Raw genomic sequence first — 12,797 nt, 5'->3', positions numbered from 1 at the left:
TTTTATTCTTTTTTCCCCCTCCGTGTGGTTTCCGGAGGGTCCTCCCTGCGGCGCCGAGCGTTTCAGGGACGTGGGGGCTCAGGGTGCTTCATGATGATCCGCTCTGCTCCGCCGACCTGGGGAGAGGGAGAAGCACCCGCAGGTTAATTCACAGACCGGAGGCACTTGGGGCACATCCCCCTGATAGTAATATAGTATTAATTATATATTAATATATTAATGTAGTATTAATTATCTATTAATATATTAATATAGTGTTAATTATCTATTAATATATTAATATAGTGTTAATTATCTATTAATATATTAATATAGTATTAATTATCTATTAATATAGTATTAATTATATATCAATACAAAGATCATTCCCTGCTGCAGAGCAAGCGAGACCCCTGCAATCCTCCCCCCCCAGTCCATAAATCCGCACTGAAAATCGAGCACCAGGAGAACGTGAGGTTTGGAAAACGCTGCGAGACGGGCCGGATCCGGCCACCGCGAGCGCGGGACGTCGCCAGCGGTTTCTCCTGCGACGGAGCCGGTGCTGCGGCATCCCCCCCCCCGGCATCCCCCCCCCCGCACACCGCGAGCGGCATCACGGCACTAAAACAAAGCGCAAAATTCCCTGAAATAGTTTTGGCCACGTGGAAAGAGCCTTTCCCCAGGTATTTTTCATGCCTCCGGTATCGCTGGGAAGGAAAACACGCGCGAAACCCCACGGCGCTTCGGTTTTGGCCGAATCGGAGCAGATCCGGCAGCCGGTGCCGCAGGCTCAGCGCCGGCTGCCAAACCTGCCCCGGGACCCGGCGGCAGCCCCGCGCCCGGCCGAGCTTTCCCACCGCGCACAAACCTCCCGCGGCCGCTCTTTGTGAGCCGCTGCCGCCGGAGCATGGAGAAGCTCCGCGGGAGCCATTCATCGGCATCTCCTCCTCCTCCACTTCGGGGTCCCCCCCCCTCCCTTTATTTCTTTTTATTTTTTTTTTTTTATCCCTTTTCTTCTTATTGCCTTGGAAATGGTGCGGCCCCGGAGCGGAGAAGGGCACCTGCCAGCAACTTCAAGGGCGAGGACGCTCTGGCCTGTGAAGGAGGAGGGACCAGGCGGTCCCGGGGTCACCGCTCAGCGCCGCTGGATCAAAGCCGGCGGCCGGACCACGCTTCACTGCCAAGGGCGGCCGGCCCCAGGTCACAGCGGGACCGAGCGGCACCGGCTTGGGGGGAAACAGGGGTGGGAAGCAGAATAAAGGGGGAAAAAAAGGAAATCCATCCCGATTTCTGCCCGGATCTGAGCACAGATGCTCCCGCTCCACTCGTGCCCCTGAGCCCCGACACTTTCGTTGCACGGCACGAGCCACTGCCGTGCAAGGGGGCGAGTGGCGAAGAGCAGCCTGTTTTGGGGAGGAAAACCCCGTTTCCACTATCTCCGCATGTCTCCAAAAGTCTCTTTCCTGCCGCGTTGCTGTGACCACGTTAACGAAGCGCGCTCGTTAGCCGTGCAGTGCTAATAAACCCCAGGGCGGCACGCGGGGACATGGGTTTGCGCACGACAGCAGCGCTGCAGCTCCCGAGGGGGCTCCGACCCCAACTCTGCTCCCCATCCCCTGCCCAAAAAAAACCAAAAAGCAAAATAAAAACCCGAACCCCCCCCCCAAAAATGCCGGGGCGGATTCTGCAACAAGCTGCGGCGTGAGCTCCCGGTACGATTGCGCTCTCCGCTTCCAGCCCTGCAAACACGCGGCGTTATCCCATCCGGACCATCCCGAAAATCCCAGGTCGAGATGGGGCTTGAGCTGCTCCCGGGAAAACCAACGCCAAAATTAGCCGGTGGAGCCCATCAGGTTCCGAAGACGGGGAAAACAGGTTTGGTGGAAATTCGGTGACAGTCGGAGCATCTGCTGCGGCGCGGGAGGGAGGAATCGCAGGGAGAGGGGGGAGTCGAGCGACGCTCCCCCCCCCCGGAAGGGAAAATAAATCAAATAAAAGCGAATTAACACCGACCCGACGCCGCGAGCAAACAGGGCGGCTGTGGTCGACGTGGCCACGTGCTCCACGTGGCAGCGAGCCGGCGGCCACGACTGCAACGTCGGGAGTGGTCGGGATTGCAAAAAGGCAAGAGCGGGAAGCGGGGGGCAACCCCGCACCCCCCCTGCGGCCCCGCTGCCGGCTGGGATGGGGCAGAGCCGGGATTGTTACCGCCGGTGCCAAAAAACGGTTGGCGTCACTGGTGGGATTTGGCCTCTCGTGCCGAAGCATCACGGCACGGCTCCGGTTGTGCCGGAGGGATGTTGGGGGGTGCGAGGGGAAGCGGGGGGTGCTCGAGAAGGGGGATCCCACTGGGCTCCCGCTGGCCTCACCCCAGTTGGGATGAGCTCTCAGCCCTGCACCCGCTCCGGTGTTGGGGTGCCGGGACCCCGGCCACGGGCTGGGTGGCAGCTCTGCCCCGCTAGGGGGGGCGGGGGGAGGGGGCTGGGATGCCCCATGGGGGTGAACGGGGACCGGATCCTGCCCACCGCGGTGCACGGAGCCACGCAGCCCTCGGTGGCACCGGGGGGCTCCGTCCCAGGCGCCCCTTCCCTGAGGGCGGCTCCGTTCCGTGACCCCAGACCCTTCCCCCCGGAGGGGGACTCTGTCCCGGGAGTCCCCGGCCACCCCTTCGCTCGGGGAGGGGACTCCGCGCCGGGACCCTCTGGACCCCCCCTTCCCTCGGCGGGGGCGCGGCGGGAAGAAGCTCCGCACCGGAACCCCCCGGCTCCCTTTTCCACCGGAGAGCGCCGGCCGGGGACCCCCCGGCTCCTTCCCCGAGAGGGCTCCGCACCGGTACCGTCGGACCGAGCTCCGCACCGGGGCCCCCCGGACCCCCTTTTCCCCCCGACCCCCTTTCTCCCCGGACCGGGGCTCCGCACCGGGACCCCCCCGAGACCCCTTTCTCCCCGGACCGGGCTCCTCACCGGGACCCCCCGAGACCCCTTCTCCCCGGACCGGGCTCCTCACCGGGACTCCCCGAGACCCTTTCTCCCGGGGAGGGGGCTCCGCACCGGGACTCTCCCGGGCCCCCTTCCCCCGCGGGAGGGGCTGCGCACTGGCCACCCGTTTCCCGAGCGGCTCGGCCCCGGCCCCGGCCCCGGCCCCTTCCCCAGTGCGCACGGGCCCGCCCGCTGCACGGCACCGGCACCGGCACCGGGACCACCGCCCCCCCCCCCCGCTCTCACCGGCTCCTGGGCGGCGGCGCGCGCGCGGCCGCAGGTGCGGTCCCGGCGGGGCGGGGCGGGGCCGGCGCGCGCGCGGGGCGGGGCCGCCGCCACCTGCCGCCGCCCCGGGGTACAGGTGCACGGGGCGGGGCCGCTGCGGTCCTAGCGCCCGCCTCTCGGGAACGGGGGTCTATAGGGGCCTGATATTGGGGCACAGGGGGTGGCTATAGGGGCCACAAAGGCATGGCACGGGGAGTGATGGGAGCCTCAGGGGCCTATAGATGCTTTAGGGGCTATAGGGGCTGGAGGGACGTGGCACTGGGGACGGTGGGAGCCTCAGGGACCTATAGAGGCTATAGGGGCTGGAGGGACCTGGCACTGGGGGCAGTGAGAGCCTTAGGGGCCTATAGAGGCCATAGGGGCTGGACGGGCTGGAGGGACTTGGCACTGGGAGTGATGGGAGCCTCAGGGGCCTATAGAGGCTGTAGGGGCTAGAGGGACATGGCACTGGGGGCAGTGGGAGCCTCAGGGGCCTATAGAGGCTATAGGGGCTAGAGGGACGTGGCACTGGGGGCAGTGGGAGCCTCAGGGGCCTATAGAGACCATAGGGGCTATAGGGGCTGGAGGGATGTGGCACGGGGTGCGGTGGAAGCCTCAGGGGCCTACAGAGGCCACAGGGGCTATAGGGGCTGGAGGGATGTGGCACTGGGGGCAGTGAGAGCCTTAGGGGCCTATAGAGGCCATAGGGGCTGGAGGGACCTGGCTCTGAAAGTGATGGGAGCCTCAGGGGCCTATAGAGGCTATAGGGGCTAGAGGGACGTGGCACTGGGGGCAGTGGGAGCCTCAGGGGCCTATAGAGGCCATAGGGGCTGGAGGGACCTGGCACTGGGGGCAGTGGGAGCCTCAGGGGCCTATAGAGGCCATAGGAGCCTGACCCCAGGCGTGCTGAGCACCAGTAAAGGCCCAGCACTGGGGGTGCTGCCAGGAGCTATAGGTCCTATACTGCCCGACTGCCCGGTGGCGGGGAGAGAGGCGCCAGCACGGTGCCAGCACCCTTCCTGCCCACGCCTGTTCCCCGGTTCGCGCCATGCTGGCTGTTACTATTCCTATTTATTAATGATTCCGTGGGCGCCGCGGAGCCTCCTGAACTTCCCGGCGCGGGGGCAGCGGTTCCCCGCGGCTGGGACTTTATTTACCGTCGGTTTTACCTGGGCGTCGCTGGTAATTAGTTTGGAGGAGCACACCGGTTGCTATAAATAGACTTTCACCACGAGAACCTGCTAATTATCCCCATCCCTCATCAGCCTCTACCTCCCTGCCCACCTGCCGACGGCACCGCTTTGCTGCTCGGCACTGGTGCCCCGAGCCCGCGCCAGGGACCGATGCCACGATCCCCCCTGGCACACAATGGGGTGGCAGCCCCAAACGGTGACCCCCCCGGCTCTGAGCACCCTGTTTCCCACATCCTCAGGACCCGTGTCCAACACTAGATGGTGGTATCTTCATAAAGCTTCAGCCTCAGGATCAGCAGCTGCTTAGACACAGCAGGAAAAGTGCCCGCAAAAGCCAGGTGAGATGCTGGTGGTGTGAAAGAGCCACCCAAGGTGCCTCCGAGGATGATGTGCCATCGGCAGAGGATTCCTGCGCTTCCGAGGAAGGGCACGAGCCGCCCCGAACCCGCCGCGCACCCCGGGAGAGGCTGGGGTCGAGACGTGCAGGAGGGCGATGGGGAAAACCGCAGCGGCTTCTCCGGGATCCCGGAGGGATGAGCCCTGGGCGAGTTTTAGTCGCCCAGCTGAGGATTTTGCCTTGACTCCTGCGCTGCACGGAGGGTTTGGGGGATTTGACCCGAGGCAGAGTAAGTATTAATTTGGATTATTGGAATATTAGCCTGAATATTAGCTGCCTTACGGGGGATAAGTCGGGGAGGGCTCGGGGGCACCGCAGACACACAAACACCCACCAGCCTCCCCATGAAAGCACTAATGAGTTGCTAGAGGAAGGTGGGGGGAAACTGAGTCACAGAAGAGGCACCTGCCTCACCCAGCGCGGCGCGGAGAGGAGCCAACACTCACCCGCCATGAGGCCACCCTTGGCCTTCAGAACGGGCTCCCGTGCTTTTCAGAGCTAAATTTAAACCCCGGGTCCGCGCGGCGGCTGCCGCTTCGCTTCCTGCCCCGCCGCCGCGCCGAGGTTTCGCTCTCGGTGCAAACACCGACGGGGAAATTCCCTGCCCCAAAGTTTTGCTGCTGCTGAACTTTTTTTCAGCTGCAGCTCGCCGAGGCTGATGTCGCAGCGCAGCTGCCCGGCCAGGGGGAAGGAGGGTCCCTGCCAGAGTAAGTGCGCTTCTGCGGGAAATTGAGCTTTTTTTGGTGTCACACCGGGCCGTGTCGCGGGGGACGGGGTGGGAACGAGCTTTTCGCCGCGTTAAACCAGCCCTGTTCCGCGGCGCCGAGGAAGAGCATGGCTGAAGGCAGGTCCTGCCCCTCCGAGATGCTCGGTGCACCCCGAGCGTCCCATTTCCCCCCAGTTTTGTGTTCTCGGATCGTCTCCTCTAATTGCAATTTGTGAAACGCTTTTCAGGTTACGCAGGAGATTAAAATCTCCTGGTGCACCGTCCTCCTGGTGTCACACGAGTGATTTGGGGGAAATGAAGAAGCAGCTGCTGAAAAAACCAGCAGGGATCGTGCAAAATCAATACAGGCTTGCTTGGGAACGACAGCTCCTAATCACACACTGCTTAATAATTAATTGGCACAGTTATATATAACTCTCCGACAAAACCCATCCTCCTAGTCTTTAATTTGATATGCCGGGTATGGAGTTAGCTGCTCTGGAGGGTGCAAAATGTTTGTCCTTGGTTCTTAGGGATCAGTGGGACCCACACAGCTGAAAATAGGATGCAGTCACGGTCACAGCTTGTTTTTTGGTGTGAGAGGCGCAGGAATCCCCTGCCTTGGAGCCAACCTTACCGTTCGGTCCGCAGTTCTCCGGGCGCGTTTCCTTCGGGCCGGTCGGGGTTCCTGCCTTTCGCCACTACCGGGGGATCCGCATCGCCCTGAGCGTCGCAGGAGGCTCCATCAAACCCATCAGCCGAGCCCCTAATTAGAGTCGGAGCTGAAATTGGCAGCGCTGAGCAGCAGCGAACCTGGAACACGCGACAGGAAGCAGAAGCCGATTTGCATATTTATGCTAATCGAGATCGCACGGATCTTTCAAATTAAAACGTCCTTTGCAGATGGCTTGCAGATTTGTACTGAGCTTGGGGTTTATTTATTATCTTTCAGACTGGTAGTAATTGGTGCAATATGGTCAAACTGGAAAGCCTAATCCACAATACAGCTGTTCGAGCGAGGAGGACTGTGTCGAACACAATGCAGGGAGAGTTTTCTTTGTAGGAACAATATTTGGTTAAGGCCCACGGCGTGGGCACGAGCGAGGTTTTCGTTTGCAGGGTGTTTGTGAGAGCAGGAGGGGCAGCTCGGGGCTGAGCATCCCAAGGAAGGGGCGTTGTGCCTCCACGCTTGGACATCGTTCTCCGTACGGGTTTATTGTTGGGAGTTTGTTTGCTCTCACGCCACTGCACAAAGAATTACATCTCTTGGTACTCAGGGAATGGAAATGCAACTTTTGCCAGGTAGATTTTTCAATAAATGGGACTTTTTGGTTGTTTGGGACTGAGCTCGCGGCAGCTGTGGGCTGGGAGGTGGAAAGACCCAGCTGGGCTGTTCAGTTATCCCCGGACTCGGAAAGAATCACTTCCCTTTTCAGTTTTGTGTTCTGTGTAAATTGCAAGAGGAGGAGGAGGAGTGCCTCTTTCTTTGCAGTCCCGTGTGCACGAGCACGTGGGATCTCCAGAGATCTTGCAGCACGACCAAGCCGGGTCCTCCCCATCCCACCAGCTCGGAGTAACCTCGACAGCTCCTCAGGCCCTTTGGATAACACACAGCTGGTGGCTTCCTCTTGTTTTCCTCCTGATCAGGTGTGATGGAGATGGAAGAAATATTCCTCCACCTCTGCGAGGAGGTGGCCAGGCTGCAGGATCTGTGCACCAGGCAGGGCAAGCTCCTCCAGAAGCTGACTGCCAGGAAGGGACCCGTCCTCGGTAAGCAGCGGGGTGGGGAGGGAGCACTGAAACTGCAGATCTGGGCTGACAAGTGTCATTTGAACCCTTGTCTTCCCACCAGCAAGAACTTTGCTGCAGAAAGTGGGGGTGACGTGCAGCTGGTTTACAGCAGGAACGCGCTCTGCGACCTGCGCTGGCTGCTGGGGCTTTCTGGCTTTGCCCTCTCCATCAAACAGCCTACAAATACTTGAGAAGGGATGGTGGGGAGGTGGGGGAAGGGCTCTTTACATTAGTGATGGGTGATAGAACAAGAGGAAATGGGCATAAGCTTAGTCAGGGGAGATTCAGGTTGGATGTTAGGAAGTATTTCTTCTCTGAAAGGGTTGTCAGCCACTGGAATAGGCTGCCCAGGGAGGTGGTTGAGTCCCCATCCCTGGATGTGTTTAAGAATAGGGTGGATGAACTACTTAGGGATATGGTTTAATGGGGATTAGGGATGGTTGGACTCGATGATCTCTAAGGTCTTTTCCAACCTAGAAATCTATGAATCCATGAAACGCGGAGCGATGCGTGCGCGCTGACGTCGGCTCAGGGTCACGTTCACACGTGCTGCTTCGCACGTCTCGGCCCTGGGGAGAGGGGGAAGGAGCGTGGGGCAGTGGGTACCCATCGCCTGGAGCGTTTTTGGGAAGCGGGGGTGGCAGTGGAGCCTCCGCAGCCTGGAAACCACCCAGGGGAACGTTCTGGCCCTCACCAGCAGCCTGCCTGGTGTTCCAAGGAATCTCCCAGTCCCCGGCCGTGGTCTGTGCGCTCGTCTGCCCCCCCAGGCAGTCACATCGTTTTCTGTGGTCAGGAGGGACCGGCTCAGGCAAACCACAGCCATGTGCTGCAGAACCAGCTGCCAGGCAGGCTCTCGTGCTCCCCACCACTGCGTTTGCCTCCCTTCCCTGCAGCTCCGTTGTCTGTGTGTCCTTCCGGGGGTTGGCACACACAGAAATGTCCCCAAAGAGGACTCAAACCAAAGCCATTAGATCAGCCCGGCTTTCGGGGACACAGTGATGTCTCAACATCTCCTAAGGCCGCTGATGCCCCTCCGACTCTCAGCCCTCTCTGGCTGTCCTCGGGTGCCCTTTCTTCGCTTGTCCAGCCTTGTATTTAATCCAGGGCTGGGGACAGGCGAGCTTTGCCAGCGAGGAGGTAGTGCCCAGTTGTTTGGCAAGCGCAAAAGGAAAGCGAGGCGATGGGAAGGGAAAACACCAACAGCCTTGAAGCCCCGGGAATGACCGTTCTGGCTTGGGCTTGCTTCCTTTTAAAGATATCCCCGTGTCGCTGCCCATCCAGTGCACGGAGGATGCGGTCACGGAGGAAGGGGAAAGGCCACCCGACAGCCACAGGAAACGCTCAGAGGCTCCAGCAGCCTCTGCCCCTGACCCGGAGGGCTCTGCTCATCCCCTGGCACAGCCGCACGCTGCCGGCACGCTGCCCGGCTTCGACGGCAAGTACCCGCCGAGCAGCGCCAACGGCAGCGGAACCGGAGGAGCGGCTCCTGCCGTAGCTTTTGGCAGCAACAAGGCAGAGAGGAGCGAGAAGGTGGATGTAGACACGTGGCTGAAAATCTGTAGGATGCTTCCCGCTGTGAAAGCCCCCGAGGAAGAAGTGAGAGCTTGCTGCAGCCCGCAGGAGTCGGTGGCACCGAGCCCAGTTGTCAGCGACCCCTTCCTGACTCTGCTGGACCTCTATGAAGCCCCAGAAGCCCTTCAAAGAGAAGATGCTCCCAACGAAAGTGCTCTGCCTGCTGAGGCTAAAGTCCCGGTAGAGATACGGGGACCTGTGCAGGTAAATGTGAGGGTGATGGGGATGTTTGTGACTTTTGTGTGCTCTTCCCAGCGCAAAAGTGTCCTCTCCATCAGCCCATGGGCAGCTGGGGCAGAATAGAGGTTTAGGGTTGTGTCCTGGAAAAGCCTCTAGACACCCCATTCTCCAGTTCCCAGGGGAATTAGGTGCATAAAAGCCCCTGGGATCTGGCTGCCAGGCAGTACTTGATGCCCGTGGGGAGAAGTCCCACCCGTGATCCTTTCTGAGGCATTGAGGAACCCTTGAAGCAGTCGGTTCAGTCTCAGGGGAAAGAACTGTATCAACCTCCTTTGGATCTGCAAATTGAATGAACTCTTAAATATCTCCTTTATTCTCTCTGATTTATACGCCCCCAAAAGGATGATTTCTAAAGACATTCTAAACTCTGGCCTCTCCATCCTCCCTGTGAGTCTTCACAATGCGTGTTACGGGTGGGACACCAACCTTGGACTCGCTGGCAACGGTCCCAGTAATGCCAAGCCCATTTCCTTTTGTGCCTTTCTCCAAATGAGGCCCTTAAAAATTATTCCATGACTGCCATGGCTACACATTCATGGGGAAAGCTATTGATTTTCAGCCTGGGCTATATTTAGGAGCTAGTTTCTTTTTAAGAAGGAGAAGAAAGAAAGAAGTGGAAGTGGTATCTGTCTGGTAAAGCCCTAATGTGCCTTATCAGCACTTAAATGATAATGGCACAAAAAGGAAATTACAAATGTGCTCCAGTTTGCTTCTTACAAAAGCACTTTTCCCATGTTCTGGCTGGGATAGGGATTGTAGCCGCTGAGGGATAAGCGATGGGTGATGGGGGATGCTCAGGTGCCATATGGACACAGGATCCTCCAGGGAATTTTGGTGAGGATGGAGCGAGGAGGGACTCAAACTGCCCCAGACTCCAGCACGGGGGAGCAGCCCTTACTCCAGCTAAGGCATGAAACCTGCACAAAAACGTGGTGTCTGCTTTTGGATGCTGCGCTCCGGCATGGCAGACCCCGGGATGGAGGCTGGACACAGCCAGGGGCTTGAAAAGAGGCTGCCTCTGCCATTCCCACTGACCTCTTTTCCCCTTTGCTCCTCGCAGACGTCCTGGACGCCGGGCTGGATGCTGGAGGACGGTACCCTCGGGCAAGGCGCCGTCCTCACCTCCGAGGATGCTCAGGCTTGTGACATTTGCCAGGAGATTTTCCCGTTGGACGCGGCGGGCCAAGCAGACTATTTAAAGCACGTCTTAGCCCATATGAAGTAGGACGTGTTGTCACAATTGGAAATCCACATTTTGCACCTTGACCAACACGATGGGCTCTGGACCTTCACGAGATCCTGCCGCTTGCTTTGACCAGGCCAGCTCAGGCCACAGTCCTCTCACGTGTAATCCGACGTGCTCCCAGACTTGGTCCCTGATGCGCTGCTTGGTGGGCCGGTTGAGGGCTCTGGGTGTGTTTTGGCTTGTTGAGCTTTGTGGACATCAAAGCTGCTTCTGTCCTGGGGTCTGGACGTGTGTGGGGCTGGGCGGGGGAGCTGTAACTCAATGGGAAATGGAAATTTTTCAAAATTCATCATTAACTGGGTGGAAATGAATTTTCCATAAATGGGGATGTTTGACAAGTCACATCGGGTTTTCCCAAGAACGTTGAAGGCCAGGTGGGAGAATCACAAGGTCTTCACAGTCACTGAACCTGAACTGGCCTTAGGAGAGAGGCTCAGTGGCACCACGACGGGGACCGGATCACACCTTCCGCGTGCGTTACTGGGAAGGGCATAACTGAGGGCTCTTCTCACTCCCCAAGGAACCCTCATCTGCTCCAGCTCAGTGACTTATGGGAGTTTAACTGATCCCTCCACAGAGGGGAAGAGGCTTATCAGCACTCCATGGATCAGGACCAACTCCGATCTCCAGCACCAACATCTCATCTTTAGCAGCGCAGACAACAGTCGTGACTCCGTCTCTTCCCAGAAATGGAGCCGCATCCATGAATTCGCTGCGGCTGCGGCGGAGCTGACGACAAACCTCTGCGTGTCCCGAGGGTCTCGTCCTTTCAGACAAGGTGGGGACTGCTGCGCACGGGGCAGGGCACTGGGTCGGCAGCACCGTGGTCCCTGGCTAACCTGGGCTTGGCGGGGGGCGAAGCTGTTTCTCCAAGAACCATTTTCCAAGACAAATCCTGCAACTTCTTTCTTTAGAGCCGCAGCGTCGAGCTTGGTTTCTCCGTTTGCGTGGATCTTGGAGCTGCTTTCTGCCCTGGGCAGAATCGGGACCTTTATTTCCCTGAAAGTCAACGTGGCTTTTCTCAACGTCATGGCGCAACTTTCCTGTTAGCATCTCCTTCTGTGGATCCTCAAATCGGCGGGATTTGAGGCAGTGGGATGCTTTTATGGTGTTTTGTGCTCTTCTATCGGACCTGGAAGAAAACCTGATTTCCCAGTGTGCTGAGTTACTGGAAGTGCCAGATCAGAAAGTGAGCCAGAGCAAGAAGAGCCATAAATTTGGTATAAAACTGTAACAGCCATCCAGAATTTGCCGGAAGGAAGACAAGCAGCCTGCTTCTTCTTGCTTTGAGAGCACGTCCGGTAAATTTAATTTAAAGATCACAAGCACAGATGGCTTTTCTCAAGAGCCAAAGCAACCGTGGCGCAGCGCTGGTTTCCACGCGCGGCCGTGCCGAGGCACCGGATTGCCCAAAACGGTGTGAAAAATCCCACCGGGCGTGTTTGGGGTCACCCGGGAGGAAATTCGGGCCTGATGCTCCATCCCTGGTGACTCGGGATGGTCGAGCAGTTGAAGTTCAACAAACTTTGCTGCTTGGCCTTTCTCAAGGTGCTTCGTTATATTTTTAGATGTCGCGTTATGCGGCACAATTCGTTACCCCCTTCCCAGCCGGATGACCCACAATGACACAGGAGCTGCTGTTTTTAATCCAACACTTTCCATGGGCATGAACGAGCCTCTGACTCCTAAATAACCTTAAGTATAGGGTGCCTGTCTTAACTGCAGCGCGTGGGTGGCATGTTACTGTTTTTGCCCAGTTCGGCTCGCCAGTGGGTGTCATTTCGGAAAAGGCAGGAGCTGGGTGAGGGCAGTTTCCTGTAAGGAGAAACTGGAAAATTCAGCCTCGATGCGCTGGGTTAAACCGGCTTTAATTCTCGTTGCTGGACATGTGCGTCGGGCAGACACGGGAACATGTGCCTCCTCCCTCGGCTCTTGTTTTCAATCCAAGGTCTGGAAAAGCTGGAGAGGGCAATAACGGTCCTAGTGAGAACCAAGGCAGCAAAAATGCAGCTGAAAACCAAATTTGGGTGGAAAATGTTCAGTTGTTGAGTTTTCTAATGAAGGAACCTGGGATATGGCAAGAGAGAAGGGGCTGCCCAGCAGCTGGGGGGTGTCCCAGCAGCGTGCACAGACCCACGCACACGCGTGTGCACACGTGCAAAGACATCGAACCGTGCACCAACATCACCAGACTCCAATATCGGACTCTTCTGGGGGCCACGTTAGCCAAAAGAAACGGGGATCCCACGGGGCAGGAGAGGGAGATTTAATCCCCCTAAGGGAACAGCGATGAAAAATTTAAATTTCCTGCAGCAAGAACGATATTTCTTGAAGGAAAAACTCTGTCTGATGACTGCACTTGTCCCCAGTCCCTTGATCCTTCTGGGAATTGTTACTGGACATAAGGGAAAGGGGGATTGTCTGCCCCCCA

The 12,797-nt window shown here is 58.2% G+C and overlaps 1 protein-coding gene across 1 annotated transcript; it reads left to right on the top strand.

Moving 5' to 3' along the window:
- The first annotated feature begins 7,169 nt into the window (after positions 1-7,169).
- On the top strand, positions 7,170-10,345 carry LOC147525939 (uncharacterized). The gene is made up of 3 exons (XM_086630797.1): positions 7,170-7,287; positions 8,564-9,084; positions 10,181-10,345. The coding sequence occupies exons 1-3, from the start codon at positions 7,170-7,172 to the stop codon at positions 10,343-10,345; spliced, it is 804 nt and encodes a 267-aa protein (XP_086486923.1).
- The last annotated feature ends 2,452 nt before the right edge of the window (positions 10,346-12,797 follow it).

Source organism: Tauraco erythrolophus, unplaced genomic scaffold (genome assembly GCF_009769465.1).
Source record: "Tauraco erythrolophus isolate bTauEry1 unplaced genomic scaffold, bTauEry1.pri scaffold_48_arrow_ctg1, whole genome shotgun sequence".
Taxonomy (NCBI): Eukaryota; Metazoa; Chordata; class Aves; order Musophagiformes; family Musophagidae; genus Tauraco; species Tauraco erythrolophus.
The sequence above is the reverse complement of the archived record's forward strand: the minus strand, read 5'-3'. Positions and strand labels throughout refer to the sequence as shown.